Here is a 22,888-nt window from a genome sequence, read left to right as displayed (position 1 = left end):
CCAGGATGTAGGGATGTGATAGCAACAAGAAATACCACCTTCCAGGAAAGGACCTGTAAGGGACATGAACGTAAATGTTCAGAAGAGGGACTCATGAGTCTGGTTAGGAGGATTCTGAGGTTCCATATTGGGGTGGAGTGTACTCTAGGAGGTATAATACGTTTGAAACTGGCCATGAAGTACTTGGCTGCAGGTACTCTGAACAAGGATGTGTGTTCCCTGCTCTGCATGTAAGGCAGCATTAGCAGCCAGGTGCAGACATATAGAAGTCTTAAGAGGGCATATGTGCTTGGAAATTCAGTAGTGGACAAACCTTTTCTACCTAGTGGCATAGCAGGCCCGCACAGTGGGTCGCTGTGCTTCTTTGAGGCTGGACATGCATTGTTGAGGGAGGTTAAGACAGCTAATTCTAGGACCTCAGGAGCCATATCGCTAGATTGAGGTGTCAGATTTGCCAGTGGTTCTCAGATACCCCCAACTGCAGACATACGGGAGTAAGAATTGTGGATGGAGATCCCAATTGCAGACTTGTTAGGCTTCCTGCTGAGCAGGTCTGCAAAATCGTTGTCCATTCCTAAAAAGGTACTCCATCAGGAGGTGTATCTGATGGTGAATGGCCCAATGCCAAATGCTATGCGCTAGCACTGATAGTTTTTGTGGTCAGTGAGCACCGCCTTGTTTTTGAAGACAATACATGGCGAACATGTTGTTAGTTTTTATAAGGACTACTTTGCGTTGAATCTGCAGAAAGAATGCCTTGAGCGCTATCTGGATGGCCAGCAGCATGACGTAACTGATGTGGAGAGTCAGATCCCGAAGATGCCCTACCCACCCCAATGGGGATGTATCTGTGCTGATGACCACCGCGGAATTGGGTCTATGAAGTGCTGGCACTGAAACAGGTTGTTGCTGTTTCACCACTGTACAGAGCGATGGGTTCTGGCCTATGAAGATACTTGATCCTCCCAGTGACCTTTCGCTTGTGGCCACTGCATTGAGAATCAGTACTGAAAAGGGTGTTTGTGTAGGTGGGCATGGGGAGAAATGGCTATACATGGTGCCATAATTCCTAGAAGGGGCATATCTGTTCAGACTGTCAGTTGACAATTTGGCTGAAAAAGAAGCAGTGGTTGCTGGAAGGCCTGCACACTTGCTGGACTGAGATATGCTTTGCTGGTAACTGTGTTTAGTACAGCTCATAGAAAGGGCTGAATCTACGAAGGCTGCAGGTGGGACTTCACAGTGTTTACTGTGAAGCCCAGTTTGTGAAGGAGGGAAATAGTTGTCTGGGTATGGGCGAGGCTGAGCTGCTTGTTTGCACTCTTGATCAGTCACTAGTCTAAGTACTGGAATACTTGAATGACGCCTCATCGGCGGTGGGCGACTACAACTGTGAGCCATTTTGTGAACACTCTGGACATTAGTGACCCCAAATTGCAACACTTTGAATTGATAATGCTTACCATGAATTGTAGGTAGGGCCGATGTGCTGGGTGGAGGGGTATGTGAAAGTAGGCGTTAATTTTCTGGATCTCTTCTTGAAGAAGGTGCTGGTGTTCTGCACGGAGGGTGAAGGTGTGTGTACAAGATGGTATGTTTGATGGGGTTGCAGTAAGTCCCAGGCAGTAACTGTGTTGTGTAATGGAAAGTACTCACTGGTCGGAGATAATCTCTTCCCACTGTGGTAAAACCCTTGTTATGGGAAAAACCTTGTAGAACTTCCCACAAAAGGAAGTAATGCTTGGACGAGGAGGCTCCATTAGCTTAGCTATTTGAGTTCTGGCTTGAAACCAGAGACACTGAGCAAGACAATACGCCAGACCAGGATACACCTCTGGTCGCAGTGTTGGCTGAGTCGAGAGCAAAGAGGATTGTGGTGCTGCCTTCAGCCACAAGCTCTAGACAAACACTGTTCACATTGTTTAGGGAGGGACTGGAGGAGTTAGGAGTTCCTCTAATTCGTTCCAATGTGATCTGTTGTAGCTGGCGAGCAGGCCCACCGTGTTTGCAATTTGCCAATGTGTGGCTGATGGCACTGCCACTCTTTCCTGCTCATTTATCTTTTTGCTCTTCTTATATGGAGGTGGAAAGTCTCCTGAACCTTAAGTATTAGCGTGCTTGTGCGCCAAGAAAATCAGGTGGACCATGCCCACACATGTAAGGCGGGTGACTAGGAGAGGGTTTATACTTATTGTCTACTCTCAGTATGACCAATGCAAAAATAACAATTGAAGGACAGAATGCAGAACAATGTCATACATTCACCTCATTACAGAGATCTGGGCCTAAATCCATCGTTTTTTTGCTCACCATGCCATTCCAGTTTAGAACCAGCCATATGCAACAGCTTGCCTATGACCACCTGAGCTTTGACTGGCACCTGGAATGTCTCGGTGCAGTCTTTACCATTCCTTTCATCATGGGGAGAAACTGGAGGGTAGACTGTATTTTGGAGAGAGTTTCAACGAGGAAGTCATCGGCCTCCTAGATGGCATGCATGTTTACTTTATGGTATGTACCTGCTCTGTGGATGTCCTTGTGATCGGAGGTGGCATCACCAGGTAGGGTTAGTTTAGCTGTATAGAGGCAGGGTCTGGGTCACCAGGGGCATCAATGTTGTAGTCGTCCCACAAGTCATCCCTCAGTTCCGATTGGAGACCTGGGGGTGGTCAGTTCTGGTGAACTGGAATGACACTGGGGGCAGTTCTTGGTAGGCAGTCCCTTCCATCACTAACCCAGCATTGTCGACCAGAAAGTAGCAGTAATGAGGGGAGGGAGGCCCCGAAAAGGGTATTAGGCCGCAGTTGAATGCACAGACGTTTGTGGAGGGGTTGGATTAACGTCGGCAGTGAGGACGCAGGTTCGCATGAAGATTGTCTCAAAGCAACCGGAGACAAGCATAAGGCACGATTAGGCGCTGAACACGGAGCCCGACTGGTACACATCCGAACCCAATGGCAGAAAAAACTATCTAATAATGGAGCCGAATGCCCATGCACATTCCCAACTAAAGCAGGCGTTACTATATCTTTAGACTCGAAAGACTACTTCGAGGGAAAACAACTTGCAAATGTCCAAGCCCAACACTAGATGGTAGGAGTATGCAGAGTATGTATATATACAGTCACACATGCTACAAGCATGCTTTTTCTAAATAATTAGATGGCGGAATTGTGCAAAGCTTGTGAATCTAGAAGAGATTTTATGCTGTTAAACTTCTGTTACTATAAGGACTCATCTCTTTCGGCAACCTTTGGCTATTGGAAGCCAGTGGTGGAGTGGGAAGAGTGGTGGTCAGGGAGTGTGGAGATTCCTGGGTCTGTCTTGCCATCTGCGTTGATGTGGGGAAGAATGAATTGCAGATTACTTGTTGCGCACACCATAACCAACCAAAAGTGGTGTTCAACAATTCCATTTACATTGCCACCTCATTGGTTCTGCGACTGACTTGGACAATCTAGAAGAGCAGTATATGGTGCTGTTATTCCGTCTAGTCCTCGCCTGGGAACCTTACATGCCTGGGCGGCTTCTTTGTGCATGTACAATCCGTACCTTGCCTTTCCCCTTCACATGTGCATCTTTGGGACTTTCTATGCTCTTTTCTCTAAAAGCTTTGCATATTTTTACTTTGTGATTCACCTTAATTGTGATATTCTGCAGCTTTATCTGGCCTATCACCTCTCTGTCTTTTCTGTAAGTCCTCTTTATCTATTCTTGACCGTATTGATATTGCTGTTGAACTAATCTTTAGTTGCATCAGACACATTTTGGGGCACATTGCCCACTACCTTCCAACCTCTTGATTTCCAATCAGCACTGTAGAAAACTGCGGTTATTACAGATCCCTTGTGATACTCAAGCATACTGGGAGTCATTAGGGCTAGCCATGGTCTGAGCCACTATGATTTCAGCTTCCCATCAGCAACTTGACAGTAATGTACATAGTTTGACACAATCAACACATTTGCTGTTACTGTCCTTTAATCTTAAAATTTATAGACATTTGTACTCCCACCAAGCACGCCTCATTTGCTAACCTGCTTTTTATTTTCATCAACTTCTTGAAGTACATCCTTTTTCTCTTGTTGTAGCTGCAGCAGCTGAAATGCTAAGGTTGCAACCTATTTTGAATGAAAACACAACATTCATATACAGTGCTGGTCTCCGCTTGAAGAAATAAATTAGCAGCAAAAATGCTCAGCATACAAAAAAATGTTTCACAGATTTTTCTCACATGTACTTATTTTGCCATAATATCAACAAAAACAAAGATAGCTAATATTACTGCTCAAAAGATTGAAACTGCATGTTATACTATTCCTCCAATGAATTTTGAGCACCCCTCTCTAACATGGAACACGCATATAGAACTAGCTAAGGTTACCAGATGACTCACTGTTATTATGGGCACTATATTCTATCTAGAATGTCTTTTCCCCAACAACAGTAATTTAGAACTTTCCTTGTAGGAGGAAGTGTCTAGTTGCTAAGTGGATTTTCTCCTGAACAAAGCATTGCATCATATTGTGTCCATAAATGTTGGGACGGATTTACACGACTAAGGAGAGCATTCCAATTCAAAGAGACAGGATGCATTATATATAGAAAAAGTTTGCGAAGAAAACCTAATCATGGAAGTCTTTTGTTTTTCCACACTAGGATCTACACAACATGTAGTACCATGGAAACAAAATTGAGGTCAAAGATAAAAACCCTTGAAAAAAGATTGATCTCAGTGGTTCGTCCACCACCTGACATAAGATCGTCTGGATCTAATGTCACACAACAATACTCCAGCCCAAGGAACAGAAGCGGAGGATGAGGCTGACGTTATGAAATCAAGAGAAGAAAACCAGTAGGGATGCTGCCAATAACATACAAATGTATAACTACAGAAGCAGTATGCAGCATCTTGGTGTCCCTGTTCTCAACACATGTCAAATGCTGGTTAGCAGTAGCCCAGTGCCAAACCCATACGTGGGTATTACTTCAAGGACAGACTGCCAGGACACAGGAAAAAACAACACTATTGTCAGCAAATGGGAAACAAAAAAGCATCCCCATTTTCAAGTTTTGGAACATACTGAACTACCTTTTACAGTGCAAATATAGTGCTTAAAATGGTTGTACCGGCATCTCGTCAGACAAACAAGGTGCTGTTCTCTCCATTGTAGTTGTAGGCTTTTTTTTCAATGCGAAATGCACATCCAATATCAATGTCTCCGGTAACCAAGTCATACAAAATGGCTGCACAATTCAAGATGCTAATGCGATAAATTTTGTGAGGCATTTGAAAGATGAGTGGCCTCCAAATGCTGCCACTTGCATTAAGACGGTGTTAAAGGGTCAGCTACCACCAGTCTTTACGCTACACATATATTTCTGAACAAAGCAAGAATGCCTTTTTCTCACCTGCTTCCTATTTTCTTCTGCTTCTTTTAGTGTTTCTTCTTTCTCCTGTTGAAGCAGCTGATGCTGAAATGTCAAGTTTGCGACCTGTTTTAGATAAAATGATAATTTCTTATTGCCAGTCTCAATTTGAAAGAAGAAATCAAAATACAATTGCAGAACTTGATTTTTTTCCAGATGCTCTTTTCTTTCGCAATAAAATTATGATTATTTAAATAAGGGACGTCAAGGGACCGATCCTTGCTAGATTTTTTGTTTTGTTGTTTTTAGGATAAATGTACATCTAACAAATTTCAATGGAAATTGTTTACAGAGACTTTGGTTATTTTGAATATCTAGTAAGGTTCTGCACTGCATGACCTATGGTGGACATCACTGTACATAGATAGCTTAGCGCTGGCCATAATAAGAAAAGAGGGGTTTTGTTTCCCTTAAAGAATGTAAATTGTTATTGTCATGATTTTCATACGAATGTACCAAACTGTGGAACCAGGGTGTGGTCTATCCTGGAACAGTGAAAAGAGAACAAATGATGGGCAGAATGCTGAACAATGTTAAACATTCACCCTCAGTAAGAGATCTGGGCCTAAATCCATCGATTTGTTGATCACCTCGCAAATCGAGTTTGGACCTAGCCATAGGCAAATCAGTCTTGACCTTGCTCCCCGTGGGAACAGTCCAGCCCGAACTGCCATTCTGCCATCTAGTACAATCACTGTGTAAACAGATATTTTCTTCTCCGCCCTTATATTTACTCATATTTAGAAAACAGTGTCAAGTCTACATAACAATCTTCAACTACTGGAGTTCTTCTTGAGATCCAAATCTTTAGGATCTGGTTATTCCCTCAGTTCCATGATGCACTGATACATCAAGCTGGTAAGCATATCATTCAAAATTGCCACGATTGGCGAGGAATGGACAGGTTTTTCAACCACCTAATTAACCGGATTAATAACCTCTTTCCATAAACAGCCAACCCTGATACATTTCTACAATACAGGTTAAAAGGTTACTCATATCTTTAACACACAACACAAACATACAACAGAGCCATTCACAACCAAATTACTTTTCGTGCTGATGTTCATGATGTATGAAACAGTACTTATTGTTGGTTGAAACTAAGGTTAAGATATATACCTCCACTAACTGGGCTAAAAATAGGATTACATTTTTTCCATTAATATGCTCATTGATGTCGGCCTTCCAATTGTCCTTAGGTATCTACTTTCTAAACAATGTAAACAACAGGTTACCTGACCTGGGAAGGATGAAAGGCTGAGCTCGCCTTGAACTAGTGCCCTGCAAATCACAGTAGATGTCAGACGCGAGCATAATGTCCAAGACATATTATGCGCACTCTACAGATATGAGGAGATACGGTTGCACCATCAAACATCTTTAATTCCAAAGGTCTTGGATTAAGAAAAAAACCAGATGAAGAGTTCTCTTGGCTTCTATCATAAGTTTTTCTGAATAATGTTAGGAGGAATACAATGTAATACTAGCAACAGAATTATAAGGGAAGGCATGGTAGAAGTGAAGCACACTGGTGTTTACTGGAAAGTGTGAAACCTTGGAACGCATAGAAAAAAAGGGCAAGAACCTAAAGGTATACGGTGGCCGCATAATTCATACACACACACACACAAGTAGTGTCTGGGCAGCGTGACAGGACAGAATGAAGAGAAGAAAGTTATTACGGGACACTTGTAAGAGGACACATGGCTTCACAGATCGCCAGAAGCTGTATATGAATCCTCAAATTAACAATAATTACCACACTCACTGAGCACACTTCATCAAATGTCTTGCCTAAAAAAGGATGTTAGTTATTACATAGCTCAATAGTGTTCTCAGCAATCTGTTTAGGATTTCAAGATAGAATGAGAGCTTAGGTGAGACTGCCAAGGGGAGACACCTACTTTTTAAAGTACCCTAAAATGAAATTAACATTTTTGAAAATGGCAGGGAATTAGCACCCATGGGCATTTGGGTTGGTCATGTACAGGAGTTCTAGGCAAATGTTACATTGCCCACAAGACCACTGTGTTCCCATGACTCCGGTCACTAAGAATGGCAGCAAAGGTGACCAAAGAAACAACAGAATATTTCACAGTTTCTTGTTTCTTCCAAAGTAACAGCTGATGTGGATAGACATGTTTGCAACCTATAGTGAAGAAAAACGGAAAATCTACAGGTATCATTGGTTTTACTTTAAAAAGAGGGAGAAAATAATAACTGTCTCACGGAGATATTTTTCTACTGGGATTAAAAACATAACTGTTAAAACACAAAAATAATTATTCCAAACATGTCAAAATAGGTAACTATTGTGTTAAGACAATAAACTGTTTCTCTTTAAACATCTTAATGTACAGCACATTTTCTCTTTTTAGTCCTTAATAATTTTGTACTATACTTAACAATGAAAATATTTAATTTGTGGGAAGATTGTAACTTACATTGCTGAGCTTGCATACTCAAAATCATAAAGCACCTGGAACCTCTGTAGCACACTTAAACCTACCTCACAACGTGGGCAGACCCAAGACCCCAGAATTTGAAATGTAATACAGCAAAACAAATTATACAATGGTCTGTGTCAGGGATGCAAGGCAAAACTATTCTTAGGATAAAAAATGTCTTAGGTCCAAAGCCTTGATTACATGCTTCAGTTTAGGGCACGCAATACAACATTGCAAAAAAAACCTATTAAAATCATGCAAAAGTGTGTGTGAAAGGCAACGGATAGCATAGTCACTGTACTTTGCAGCGAGGCATTGGTGAAGTTTGAAATTACTATTAACTGTTTACATTCCTTTGCAGCACTGATTTGGCTGGAAATCTCCAATGCATGAGATGAAATTCAGAATGTGGATATTGTCAAGGCGCTTATGAATCAGGTGACTGTTAAAAAAGGATTCTTGGGGCAATGTACGCTATTTCATCAGTTTAGGTATCTAACTATCCTTAATCTGTTTTGTGGTGGTGGCGGCAGACTATTTATGGGTCTGATCAATTGCAGTTCAGTTTTAATTCACATTCTGCCCCTACAGCCTTGATGTAAATAAAAAATATATTACTTATCACCAAGGAAGTTGCTAAATACCTGGAAACTGTACTGATGGCTTACATTTATTTGCTTTACTGTGCCCATTTCTTGTAGCCATCTTGTGTAGGTAAACCTGCATTTTACAGCACCTGAATGTTTGGCACAGGTGCTAGCAAAATGTCAAGCAGTGTAGTAATGACTATGACAAATATTACATGGCTTAAAAATATTTTCACAGGCTCTCACTACAAGAAGTAGAGAGCTAAATGTCATCTTGTCTAGAAATTCTCAAAACCACAATTTAGAAGGTTTTGCAAGCATACTTTGAGGCAGGGGTGCAAATACACCGAGATCAGTAATACCACATTCTAAAAAGCAATCCGATGGAAAATGTTGAAAAGACTGAGATTTTAGAATAACACATCACTTACCTTCAGAAATACTTTTTCTGATGAATCTCCATATTCCCACTTATTTATCATCTTTTAAATATCACTAGTCATCAGCTGGATTTACAAATATATTCAACTCTCGCAATGGATCCTAAGTGGTACTGAGTGGCTTTAGCTGAGAAAGTGTGCACGTCTCACTGAATATGAAGTATCGGGTATAAACAAGCTCTATCCACTTTTCAAGCCTCTCAAAAGTGAGGACAAAATAGTGGGGAGAAACAACAGAATACATTTAGAACCAAATGACTTAAAGACTTGTTGAATCTCTAAAGCAACTAGGCCTATACCATGAGAGTCTCCCCAAAAGAATGCCTAGCATACAGCATGATATTTATTGTGTAATGTGACCTGCTTCAACTCCAAATCTGAAGGCATAATGTTAGGAAATCTGGATAAAACACTCACCCATTCTGCTGGGAAAGCATGCCCTCCCTGGAAGGCCCTATAGAGGGAACAGTGTGAGCTCAAGGAGATACCTCGTCATCCTTAAACAATCTGGATCAATTGGAATCCCCACCATCCAAAGTGAGGACAGCTTTCTGATCAGTTGAGGAATGGAGCATTTAGTTCCATTGTTGGTTAAGACTCACACCAATCAGTTTTGTAACATCTGTAGGAAGGCAGCCAGAGTCAAATACCTACCCACATTCTAAAGGAATTTCATGGCCTTACCCCTGAAGCAAGAATCATATTTAAAATTGATTAGATCATGTACAAAGCACAGCACATCACTTACTTTCCTACATGAAGGAAATGTACAGAGGCAAATCTCACCTCTAAAGATTTCCAACACCAGAAAAAAACTCTCAGCCAAGCTTTTTCATGTCAAGAACTATGATTTAGATCCACAGCACTAAATCCTGGCATGCCTCTCCTCCAAAAGGCCCCAAAAGGTCACCTTTTTTTAATCTAATCTAGAGCATGTTCTACCCCACATTACACTTTTCTATAAATCCCTTTGCAATGGCTAATTCTTATCAAATGTTGTTAACATATCATCTATCACTAGCCACCTTTGAATTGTTAGTCTTTCCTTGTTAATTGAACAGTGCTCCACAGCAAATGCTGCCAGGGGGTCTCTATATGAGTTTCTTCAACTAATAAAAACAGTAAATAAATAGCTATCAGCTTCAGGAGGCTGTGCAGGTTTCTCCTTCTAGACTTTAATGATTTCCAAAAACAACCAAAACCAATGTTTCCCATACATACTCCCAAGTTCAATATGGAAGCATCAATGACAATAGTTACCCGAGGCCATATATGCCTAAAATGCTCTCCTATTAGAAGGTTTTTCTCTCATGTTAGCACAGCAAGTCTGCATACATCTCGTTGGAGATGTGTGGTATGAAACTCTGCACCCCACCATCCCAGATTACAGTGCTCCCTAGGATCACATTGTAGATAGCTCACCTCAGGCCATCCTGGAAGGAAAAATGGATGGTCATTACTCTGAGCAGCTACAGGACAATCTTTAGTCCTGTTCTAGGAATGGAGTGAAGGATGGTCAACAGCCATTCCACAGGACTAATGAGATAAAGTATAGCAATTGCTGATGAATAGACTGTGACTTTGCTACAGAAAGGATCAATCTTGACAAGTAGAATGCTATGGTTAGAATGGTAGGCATCAAAGAGACAGAATGCACTGCTAGCTAGTCATAGTGACTTCCATTTGCATTCATTTTGTTTAACACCCCTGCAATGATATACTGCTGAATATGCGCTTTGCCAACCTCAACATTACCAACATGAACTTGTCTTCCTACAGAAAATTGTTTGTGAAACTTAAAAAATAAGACATTATGGCTAACCTGACCCTTGTGCTTCTCTGAATCGAGAAGGTATCTGCTTTAATGGAAAACACATCCACGAGGAGGTACCTGTAGTGTTTGCCTCCTCATTCGGGGGTTTGATAAGGAAAAGGAAGGAGATAGATTATGGCACAGTTTACACAGGGGTGGATTACACAACTAAACAGTCTGTATAACACATTGGTGCAAGACCCTGCACCACATTCCTCTAAACAAAAGTCACTCCCTGCCTCCTCCCACAAAGGTGATGCGATCTCTGAAGAAAGCCACATTAATGTTGTTTTGCTGCAACACTGGCCATTGATGGCTGTTGAGGCACTGCAACTGCTAATGGCTCGATGTCTCCTCCTCGGTAACCTTCCTGTTCTTTGCATTTTTTGTCATGTCAACCTGAATTCTCCAGACTAGTGTGGCCCTAGTGCTTCAATAGATATCATAGAAGGCCCCATGGTGGCATTCGAATCTGGTTGACATCAGAGGGAGCCAAATCGTGACCAAGAGTGGAGGCGGGGTGAAGGCCAACAGCATCAAGGTCAAGTCATGCTTGATGTCTTAGGAACTTTAACTGCAAAGGGGTGCAAGGGGGCAAGACAACAGCTGGAAAAAAATATTCTTGTCTTTTGAATAGAGCCAATAATTTGCGGTTAGTTGTGGAAAGATATAGCACTCGCAAAGTAGCTTTGGTTCCTCTTTAGACGATCATGACAACTTCAGCGGTGAATAAACATAATAGCCGGTAAGTGGAGAGTATACCTGGGAGAGATAAGAAGTTACATTGGGGGAAGGGGATGTAAATGGTCCACTAAGAATGAAAAAATTTGACATTTTTGTTTTTATTTGTAGATGTAAGTTTGGCTCCCGAATCAGCAGTGATTAGCAACACAGACCCACCATTGCAAATTAATATAAGGGATTCATGGATCTTATGGGATGTAAAATAGTGTAATCCGTTGTTTAATTGTAGGGTTGTGTTTTGGCTTTGACGTAAGGAGCAATTGACAGTAAATAGAGAGTAGTTTGTAACCGCACACTAAAGTTTCCTGGTAAAGAAGACAGAGGATCATTTCAAAGATAGTGTATTGGTATTAGTGAATGGTAATAAGCTGCTTGCTGGATAATAACAGGGTTTTTTGTAGGTTTATTGACCTTTATAAGGAACTTGTACGAAGAGAGTACTAAAGTATTATCTTGTTTATTTAGCATTAAAGACTACGGGCAATGGTTTGGAGCAATTACAAATGCTTATAATAAGGAGACCCATTTTTAAATTTGGCGGATGAAAGCATATTTGAAAAATAATCTTTTGGATTCATATGAGGTGAGTGTTGGAATAAGCAAGGGGCTCACTTAGACATGTACCAAATTATTAAGCCTAATCAACCCACGAAAAAGGGAATACGATAGTAATAAAAATCAATAATGGTGTCATTATATTTTGCATACTGTAGGATAGATTTCAAACTCTCAATCCATCCCCTTATGAATTAGAGAAAATGCAGTAAGAGCAATTTTAAAATGTATTCAAATGAATGAGTCTGAATGATTAATTTGATAGGGAAGATATAGTAAAAGATTAACCTACTTGTAGGCTCGTCAGTATAGAAGATTAAAAGCTCATCTGGCGAGCGGACAACGTGGCTGGTCCGCAATACAGTAAAGGCTAGGATAGATGTGGCTAAATACATTTTAAGTATAAAGTGCATTACTTTTATGTCCCTTGTTGTAATATAGAAAGGAAGAGGGAGGAATGAATTAGATGACAAAAGTATGTTTGATTATGTTTTATAATGTGATTGGTCACAATAAATTTCATATTTTCAAAATATATGAGTTGTTTGTAATACAACTCAATGATGTTTTTCAGAAATGATGCTTTCATATTTATATTTGGTTGTTTTTGGTCTATCATCATCTCATAGGGAAGTATTACATGTTCGCTTATCAAATTGGTGGTGGTTTGATTCTGTGCCCTGATACCATGTGGACAGTGAGGACTTGGGGTTTGGCTTATTTTGTATCATGCACGAAAATGCTTCACTGCTTGAGAAGTAGCCCTACTACACTTGTCTCTACTCACCCCGCAGGTCAATATGTAAAGCAGGACCAAGAACTCCAACTTTGAAGAAATTCAAGGTGAATGCTCCTGCTAAAATGACAAGCTACTAAATTGTGTCTCACCACCAAGTCCCACACCTTGTTTTTATGGGACTGGGGACAGGCATGTCAGTGTTTAGAGTAGGGATTGAACACCAATGTAAAAAGTGACAATTTCTGAAGAAAAAAAGTCGTGAAAACTCTAAAACACTTCAAAGAAATGTCACAAAAAGAGGAAAGCTCTAGCTTCGAGCATCTGTAGCACTCAGAAAAAAAGGTACGACTCGTGATGTGGCTCAGAAGCTGAAGCCCTTCCGCTCCAACTAGGGCCCATTGCTGTGACTGAATACTCTTCCAGATTCTGTCTGATGCCTGGGAATACTGCAAAGGAAGTTAGTCATGTAAAACACAAGATGTCTGTAGTAATTATGCTCTTCCTGCCTCCTATGCAATTTTACTGCCACTGAGTCTATCATTGAAAAACCAATCCTGTGATAGAAAGGCAATTTCTGTTTTGTCATTTTCCACTCAAATCCTGCCATATCATGCAAGATACTGCAGTGACCTTGCCCCATATAACTCAATACCTCCTCCACATCACCCTTCTGCACAAAGAATCCCCTTGGATTGTATGCTGCTTCAGTGCCGCACTGGAGAACCACTGGATGAAAAACTCCTCCAACATGCTATCTTTCATCTACCGCAACCACAATCAGTCATGTAGTTCATTTCTAATTGGTAGTGCCATCCAAGACTCCTCCATGAAACAAACTTAGCACCTTTCATTGGGCCGCTAGCTAAAAAATATCTGATAGGAATGTATGACGGAATTCCGCATGTGTTTTTCATACGCCTTAGGAACTCTGTTATTTGAATGAATGAGTGTTTTGCGTGCATTTGTTCTGCAAGAAAGGTGTTTTAACGACTTGCCTTAGGGGGTGCTGGATATTGGAATAGTTTAATTTACTATTTCAATTCAGGGTGCACAACTGTAGGCAAGGTATTGGATTTTAATTCCAACATCACTCCACCATTGCGCCCCCACCCCAAAGCAAGTCATTGTAGCGACTAGCGTGCAGAACGAATGCGTGCTAAAGAAGCATCTTTTCTGTTGCCAGCACTGTGAAGGTACACCCTGATTCTTCTTCGTCGTAAAGGACGTTTTCTGTCTGATAGCAGTGGCAGCTCAGTCAGCTACAGAAGGTTACTATCCGATTACATCTATTAATATGAGGGCAGTCTCAGGCTAGCGGGGAAGGGCATCTTTGGCAACACACAATATTTTATAACACATTTGAATTCACAAGAAAATGTGGTGATTTGTACAAATACCTAAATTATTTATTTTGTGTAACACTATATTTGTATTTTTGTTTTGAAGATTCACTAATCATGTCAAGGTAGATACCAAATAGGAGTGCACATTCCAGTAGCCAGACCCAGAAAGGGGACTAAAAATCACTCATGCCTCCATGTCTTTAACCCACAACTTCACACTAGAGAGACAGGAAGTTACATTAGTCAAAAGGCAATAGGCTCACTATTCCAATAGGGAAGAGTCTTAAACGATCTTTAACCTTATCCTAATCTGGAGAAAACAGCATTGGCCTCAGTTTCAAAATAGCCAATTAATAATTAAGCTAAGACATAGAAGGTGTCCTCCAAGGTGCTCCACTTTACATCGATTTGTGGTAGATCTGTGCCTCCCACTTAGTGAGTGTATTGTATGTAGCTCACGTGTGTGCTGACGAACAGTAGCACTGTTGCTTCCTCAACAACATGCACAGTATGGACTCTTTCCAGCGTTTTGAGATGAAACTCAGCAACAGTTAAATCCTGTTCACATAGACATACATGTCCTCTAATTCTAAAGTACTGGATGAGAACAGCTGTACACACAGCCCACAGCTACATACAGTCACCAAGAGTGGCTTGGCATGAGGGTTCTTTAAAGAAGTATTGTTCCCTTATGAGGCTATTCTTCCAAGAAAATAAGGATAATGTTACTTACCCAGTAAGCATATGTTCTTGGCATGTAGAGCTGTAGATTCACATGCTTTGCATACTCTGGATGTTTGTAAGTTGTTTTTCTTCGAAGAAGTCTTTCCAGTCACAAGGTAAGGTGACTCCTCCTTTCGGTGATAGCGCACATGGGCATCAACTCCATTGTTAGATTGTTTTTCCACAGAGGGTGAGAATGGAGTTGGTTAGTGTAGAATAGAGCTGTCCATGCGTATGTATAAAAAGTGAGAACTGCAACAACTACAGGTACCCGGGGAGGTGGGTGAGTGCATGTAAATCTACAGCTCTACATGCCAAGAACAGATTCTTACTGGTTAAGTAACATTATCCGTTCGAGGCATGTGGGCTGCAGATCAAATGCTGTGCACAGACTATACAGCAGTATACTCCCAAAGCGGTGGATATCCTGTATTTGTTGCAGATGTCTGAAACAGTGTCTTAAGTACTGCTTAGCCTACATTAGCTTGTTGCCTCACTAACACATCTACACAATAGTGCTTGGTGAATGTGTGCGGTGTAGATCATGTTTTGTGAAGCTGACAGAAAGGCTCTTGTATAATTAATGCCTGGAGTTCCCCAACTCTCCTTAGTGAAGTTACTGCGATGAGAAAAGCAACCTTCCATGAGAGGAATTGTAATTGACACCTGTGCATTGGTTCACATGGTGGACACATTAGCCTTGTAAGGACTATATTTAAGTTCCATACTGGTGCAGGTGGGACTCTTTGTGGTATTACCCCTTTTAATCCTTCCATAAAGGCTTTAATCACTGGTACTCTGAATAGAGAGAAGTGTTGTCTGTTTTGTAAGTATGCAGCTACTGCTGCTAAACGTAAGCGAATTGGTGCATAGGCCATTCCAGAATGCTGTGAATTTAATAAACAACAGATGATGTTCTGCACAGAAACATCACGAGGATTGATATTGTTATTGTTACGATAACAATTTCCATTTTGCTGCATAACATGCCTTAGTAGTAGGCTTTCTAGTCTCTTTTAGGATATTCATACAGTCTAAAGTAAATAACCAAACTCTATGACTTCAGGAGCCAGATCGCTAGGTTGAGTTCTTTGGGATTTGGATGCCTGATTTCTCCATGGCTCTGAGCGAGGAGATTGGAGGTGAGGTGAAGCTTTTGGTGTGGAACTACTGACAGCTCCAGCAGGGTAATGAACCAGGTTTGACATGCCCATGTAGGAGCTATGAGAATCAGTATGAGGAATGTTTGCCTGAGCTTCCGAACTACCAGCGTAATGAGTGGGAGAGGCGGAAAAGCATAAGCAAATGTCCCTGACCAGTTTATCTGTAGGGCATTGCCTTTAGAGAGCGGGTGGGGGAACCTGGATGAGAAGCTTGAGCATTTTACGTTGTGTGCTGTGGTTAACAGGTCTATGTGAAGAAATCCCCGTTCCTCAAAACTGGGGAGTAGAACTTGGGGATGAAGTTCCCACTCGTGGATTTGCTGCCTCTGTCTGCTGAGAAGGTCTGCAATCTGATTATTTACTCCTAGAAGATTCTGTGCCAGGAGATGAATCTTGTAGTGTATAGCCCATTTCCAAATGGCATGTGCTAGGCATGACAGTTGGAGTGTGTGTGTCCCCCCCTCTTTTTGTATATAGGACATAGCTCTCATGTTGTCCGTGTGGACTAGGACAGCTTTGCCTATGAGGTTAATTTGAAAGCTCTGAGCACTAGAAACACTGCTAGTAGCTCTAGGTGATTTATATGGAGACTTTTGTGCTTTAGACTCCACAAACCTTGGATTGTGTGATCATGTAAGTGAGAACCCCAACCAGTGAGCGATGCATCTGCTGTTAGCACTGTCTGTGGAACAGGATCAATGAAGGGCCGCCCTTTGGATACATTTTTTGGGTTCCACCACTGCAGATAGCGATGGGTGCAGCCATCTACCAACACTAGATCAGTGAATTGAATCTGCGGCTGGTTCCACTGACTTGCTTAGCATTCTTGAAGGGGACACATGTGAAGTCTTGCATGGGGAACGATCACATTGCAAGACACCATCATTCCTAGCAGTTACATGAAGACTTTTGCTGGTAATGATTGGTTGGGCTGAAACTGTGTGAGAAGAGACTGAATACTGAGACTTCTGGCTGCATTGGGAAAGGCTACAGCTGATCGAGTGTTTATGGTGGCTCCCAAATAGGGTTGTGTGTTGGAAGGCTGCAGTTGAGACTTTAGCGCATTCACTATAAACCCTAGTTGGTGTAGTAAGTGAATTATGGCTTTAGTGTGTTGGAGACACTTCTGGTAAGTGCTGGCTTTGACAAGCCAGTAGTCTAGGTATGGGAAGACATAGATGAGCTGCCTTCTCAGATGAGCTGCGACTACTGCCAGGCATTTGGTAAATACTCTGGGACTCCAAACGGTAGTACTTTGAATTGGTAATGTTGACCCGCTATCCAAATTTGAGATATTTGCGGTGGGCGGGATGAATGGAATGTGGAAATATGAGTCTTAAGTCTAGAGTAGGCATAAAGTCACCCTGCTGTAGAAGTGGGAGCACCTGTTGAAGTGTCACCATGTGGGAATGTTCTGACAGTATGTAGTGGTTTAGTTCTCGGAGGTCCAGAATAGGTCTCAAGGAGCCGTCCTTTTTGGGAATTAGAAAATACAAGGAGTACACGCCTTACCCTTGATATTGTAACAGTACATGCTTTATGGCTACTTTTAGCAAGAGAGACTCGGCTTCCTGTTTGAGCAGGTGTAAATGTTCTGGTGACATTTTGTGAGAACGAGGTGGAGTGTTTGGAGGATTGGTGGTAAGCTCCAGGCAATAACCATGTTGGATAATTCCTAATACCCATTTGTCTGTAGTTATGGATTGCCAAATGGGGAGGAATTGTAGAAGAGGTCCCCCGACAGGTGTTAAATGATCGGGGGAAGGGTAGGCAAGTCACGGCTTGTTAGGGGAAGGGGAATTACGTGGTGTGGAACCCTTGCCCCTACCTTAGCCATTGTTACCTCCGTATCCTCCTCTAAAGAAGCCTCTTGAGGATGAAGATTGATTGTTGCCGTTGTACGAGGCAGCAATATTGTCTGAGAATGTGGTCTTGGACCCCCCACGGTAGAAGGATCGATGAAAGGAGCCACGATTTGAAGGAGACTGTAGGGCTCCAATTGATTTAGCTATCTCAGTGTCTTTTTTCCATTTTCTCCAATGCCTGATCTACTTCGGGCCCAAAGAGATGCTTTTTATCAAATGGAGTATTCAAAATGGTTGGTGGACTTAAAGTTTAAACCCGGAAATCCTTAACCAGGCATGCCTCCTAAGTAACACACTAGTGTTAATCTCTCTAGCTGCGGTGTGAGCAGCATCTAAAGCACATCTAACAGAGGAATTGGAAATGAGCTTTCCTTCCTGTACTAAATCCTGAGCTTTAGCTTTTATGCTGATCTGGGAGATAACAGAGCAATTGCTCCATTTTGTCCAAGTTCGCTCTATCATACCTGGCTAATAGGGCCTGGGTGTTGGCTATACGCCAATGATTTGCTGCCTTGGCAGCTACTCGTTTAGCAGAATCGTCTAATAATTTTGACTCTTTGTGCGGAAGGGGGCAACCCCGAGGTTTGAGAATTGGCCCTTTTATGGGCTTTAGAGACAACCAGTGAGTCTAGTGGTGGTTGCCCCTTAATAAAGACTGGACCTGACAGAGCAGGCTTCTATTTTTTGTCTATTCTAGGAGTGGGAATACTAGCACGAACAGGGTCTTTAAATAGATTACAGGCATGTCTCATCATACCTTCGGAGAGAGAACAACCACCACTGGGTCTGGGCTCCCAACGGCACAGCTTGCCACAAGCTATAATGAACAAAAAGAGGTGCACTTGCCGCTACTTACTTAACCTAAAATGTTTTCAAAACATCTGAATGAAACGCTATGTTTTGTGTTTCTATTTTAAATTATTTTATTTACTTGAGTGTTTAGTTTAATACTCTTCAATTTGGTATTTCAATTTTCCAAATTTTCATTTGTTAAGACCTTATGTACACAACAAAAAAGAAACAACAACATTCCTATTTACAAATACATTTCAAATATACATGTCAAAAATCGTCATTCAAGCCATCATTCATCCCTCTCTCATACCATTAAAAACAACACAACAAATAAAATGTAAGTGCTGGAATAAAGTTATTCACAGCAAAGCCATCAACAATTGTTATTCTCACAATTTATGGAACCTTTCTCTATTTTTGGCTTTTAGCCAAAAATAGAGAAAGGTTCCATAAATTGTAACAAATAGGCTTCTTCTGAGAATAACATGCTCATGCGACCCGGTGTGGAGATACTTTGTGTGGCACCGAGGACAAAATTCGAATAGGGTCCGTTTCATCGACGGCCTTCCACAAGACTTCTGATCGAAATAGAAATTTTCCTCAACCAATACGATACGCGGAGAAGTGGGATATGCGTACGAAGCAATAAAGACATAGGTAGAGTGGATTGCGCACGAGGGGTACCCAAAGAGCAGTTTAGAACCGGAGCGCAGCAATACACGTCCGAAACAAATGTCGGAAAAAGTACAATCTAATAATGAACTCGATGCCCATGCGCACTATCACTGAAAGAAGGAGTCACCTTACCTCGTAACTGGAAAGACTTCTTCGACGAAAAACAACTTGCAAATATCCGGACCCAACACTAGATGGCAGGAGTATGCAAAGCATGTGATCTACAGCTCACATGCCTCAAACACTTAATTCCTTTTGCTGAGGCAAAACAACCTTCTTAGTTTATCTTGGTAATAAAGGAACTACAACTGAATGGTGCCAATTGTTAGGCATTACCAATTTTTGCTTGGAAGAATACTTTGGTTTTGGCTCACAACTAGTCTGAAAGTGAGTCTTTAAATGGCTTTTGCGGTGTTGCCTTTTACAGGCAGCTATCCTTATCAGAGAAAGACAGCGAGGCACCCCTTTCACAGATACAATATGCTCACCTTTCAATGTCTGCTTGTTGCCAGAGTGGGAATGCTGGCTACATTAAAACATAGCAGACTTGAAAAACTCCAGTAGTTTTTACTAAATCACCAGACATAACTCAAAAAGTTCTGGTCAGTTATGGTTCTTGAAGTGGCAGCTTGTGGGCAATGATAGAAAACCCAAACCCCCAAACTTGCAATATAGGTCACTTCAACTACTAAGGGTATCCTATCTATACAGTAGAAGCAATGACCCAAAATGAGGTCAACTTATAAAGATCATGTAAAAATGACCAGACAGGACAAGCTTTTCTATCATTCAAACCTTTTATTTAAAAAAAATTGTATAGAGCTTTCCAGAGGTACATTGTTGTATTATTGTCTAACACTCACAAATTCTAAAAGGCAATGATGGGTGCAAATTATTGTAGCAAGCACCTATCTATCAACCGTGGCCTTCTCACCCTGCAGTCTGGAACATGACATTGGCTCAAACAGTATTCTGGTCTTGCGCTTGAGATATCATCCCATAAATGATTCAATGGGCCTTGGGTCCCCAGACCCTTTTTTGATGTTGTTTCAGCATCAGTTCTCTGCAGGAGTAGTCAAAACAGAAGAGATGTGTTAGATCCACTTCTATAGAGAACCAACAATGTCTGCCCCAGCTTTACAGGAGCATCAATCTGTTTTCTTTTGCAGCTACGGTCACCTCTCCTTGAATCCCTACCACCCTTTAATCTGATCTTCTTTTACCCCATAAGAGGCAGTTTACCACTACCATAGAAATGAATTAATCTCACCCAGATCCTGCTGGTCCTCAGACAGTGTCTGCGCTTCCCTTTTTTATGGTACAGATGAAGAGTCAATCCTATTTGCTCCCCCCTTACAGGTTCATTCCAATATTCTTAATTCAACTTCCAAAGCATTATATGCTATTTGTAAATGTTTTGGGCATCACCACACCTCCCTACCAGAACCTCAATATCCGGTAATGTCTTGTGTCCCCATGCTAACCTTTCAGTGGTCTGAACATGCTCAATGAGTTCTTCCCATCTCTTTGTGTTGAAAGCACAGTGGACACCTGCTTTCCAGTGTGACTTATACTCTAACCACTGTTTCATTCTGTTAAGCATCAATCAGTGGATTTTGGATTATAAATGCCACCTGTTAACCCAGTGAAAATATTCAGGCAGGCAACAACTCCTATGTGATGCGCCATGTCAACCTTTTCAGGTGCCCGTTGTGCATTTAAGTAAAGCATTAACGTGCACACTTAAACAGTTCTCATTTCTTTTCTATTGCTGTTCATAGCATTACAAACTTTGTGGAGAGGTGAAGCATTTAAAAAATTGTGATAAATTAAAACACTCACTGAGTATAAATAATTTTTGTTTTGAAGTACTGCATTTAATCTGGGGAAGCAACACACCATGAGGATACTAATAATATTGGTTTTGTCAGAGTTGGGGCCTCTCAAGAACTAGGGTACTTTTATAGTCTAGAGGTCTATTCAGATACTTTATACATCTCAAATTCCCTAATTACAAATACATTTCTCTAAATACAAATCACCTGGCCTTAAGTGCATTATTTCGTAATGCTTAGATTAGTTCACAAATCAAGAACAAAAAATATCAAAAGTAAACATATAGAAAATTCAAATAACTGCTAAATGTTCTCTGGTGGTGGAAATAGAGACACCGGAGAAGTGTTAATTAATTTATGTACACAAAATGAATACTTTGGTCTGGTGAGATTTTGTATAGCAGGAGTTCCAAGAACAAAACCCAACCTACTCAATAGTGCCAACGTCATCTGCTAAGCAAAAAAGGCCCTTTCTTTGGGGGGAGGGGCTCAACATTTGGGGCTTGTCGTTCAGGAAAATAAACGTGCGCATCCTTGTAAGTGCAGATAGATTATTGCCACCACCAAAACGATTGTGAAGATCAAAGGTGGTGACATAAGGCCAAAAGGCAAATTCGGAAATTTAAACCTTTGTGTTACACCACAAAGAAAAGTTGTTTCTGTGGGCTGTAAGAAAGGGAATTTGGAGATGTGTGTCCTACATGTAGAACATCGCCATGTAGTCGTGTTCCCTTAACACCACTACAATTGGCACCTGAAAGACTATCTTGCACCTTCATTTTTAGGGCTCGCATAGGCAGCGCTTGCGCGGTCTCTTCGAGACATGCTGTATTCAGGATTTAGGCCCAGATCTCTGTACTGGGGTGAATGTATGACATTGTTCTGCATTCTGTCCATCAACTGTTGTTTTTGCATTTGTCACCCCGAGTGGGACGGGTATGCTCAGACGTGAGTTCCGTGCTCCAGTTTGCCTATGCACACATTAAGAAAAATTCATTTACAGTCGTGTATAGTATTACACACAGTTTAGAAAGAAAAGGGCCAAAGTCAACAGAAAAACTTGCCAAATTTTTAACGGAGAGGTACTTTATGAAAGTTTGATAGTTCCACAACCAGCCGACACGTGTTTCGTCGCGTGGGAACAGTGTCTTCGCGACTCCTCAGGGCTGTGTTAATGGTACACTTGTCAATAGGTCGCTCTACCGGTGATAGTTCCGACCCGGCAGGGCCAGTGACCATGTATAATAGTGTCTTCAATGTGTGTTATTCACGTCAAGAAAAAAAAGTGCTCCTTCCAAGAATATAATCAGCTCCAATGTAAATATTACGTCTAGCCGTCTGTTTGTGTTAGGTAAGCTCCATTTGAGTAAGTCAAGTCAAGTCAAGTCATAAAATTTGTATAGCGCACTACATACCCAGAGGGTTTCAAGGCGCTTAGGAAGAGGAGGAGGATTATTTGTCAAATATCCACGTTTTTAGCTGCTTTCTGAACGCTAGGTGGTTCTGGGTGAGGCGGAGGTAAGCGGGGAGTGAGTTCCATGTTTTAGCAGCCAGGTATGAAAAGGATCTGCCTCCCATGGTGGTCTTGTTGATGCGAGGTACAGTGGCGAGGGCTTGGTCGGAAGAACGTAGTTGGCGGGAGGGGGTGTAGAAGGACAGTCGAGAGTTGAGGCAGTCTGGTCCGATGTCGTAAAGTGATTTGTGTGCGTGGGTGAGCAGTCGGAAAGTGAT

General features: G+C 41.5%; 1 protein-coding gene across 1 annotated transcript in view; it reads right to left on the bottom strand.

Moving 5' to 3' along the window:
• The window catches only part of LOC147708507 (uncharacterized), a 381,831-nt gene that overhangs the window by 52,607 nt on the left and 306,336 nt on the right, over positions 1 to 22,888 (bottom strand). Inside the window, exons 22-23 of the mRNA XM_086927193.1 lie at positions 5,413 to 5,496; positions 4,038 to 4,121 (exon numbers count right to left, since the gene is read on the bottom strand). Coding sequence (XP_086783319.1) covers positions 4,038 to 4,121; positions 5,413 to 5,496 — 168 coding nt within the window. The remainder of the gene's footprint in view (positions 1 to 4,037; positions 4,122 to 5,412; positions 5,497 to 22,888) is intronic.

Source organism: Lissotriton vulgaris, chromosome 6 (genome assembly GCF_964263255.1).
Source record: "Lissotriton vulgaris chromosome 6, aLisVul1.2, whole genome shotgun sequence".
In the NCBI taxonomy this organism is placed as follows: domain Eukaryota; kingdom Metazoa; phylum Chordata; class Amphibia; order Caudata; family Salamandridae; genus Lissotriton; species Lissotriton vulgaris.
This window is presented reverse-complemented; position numbering and strand designations above follow the sequence as displayed.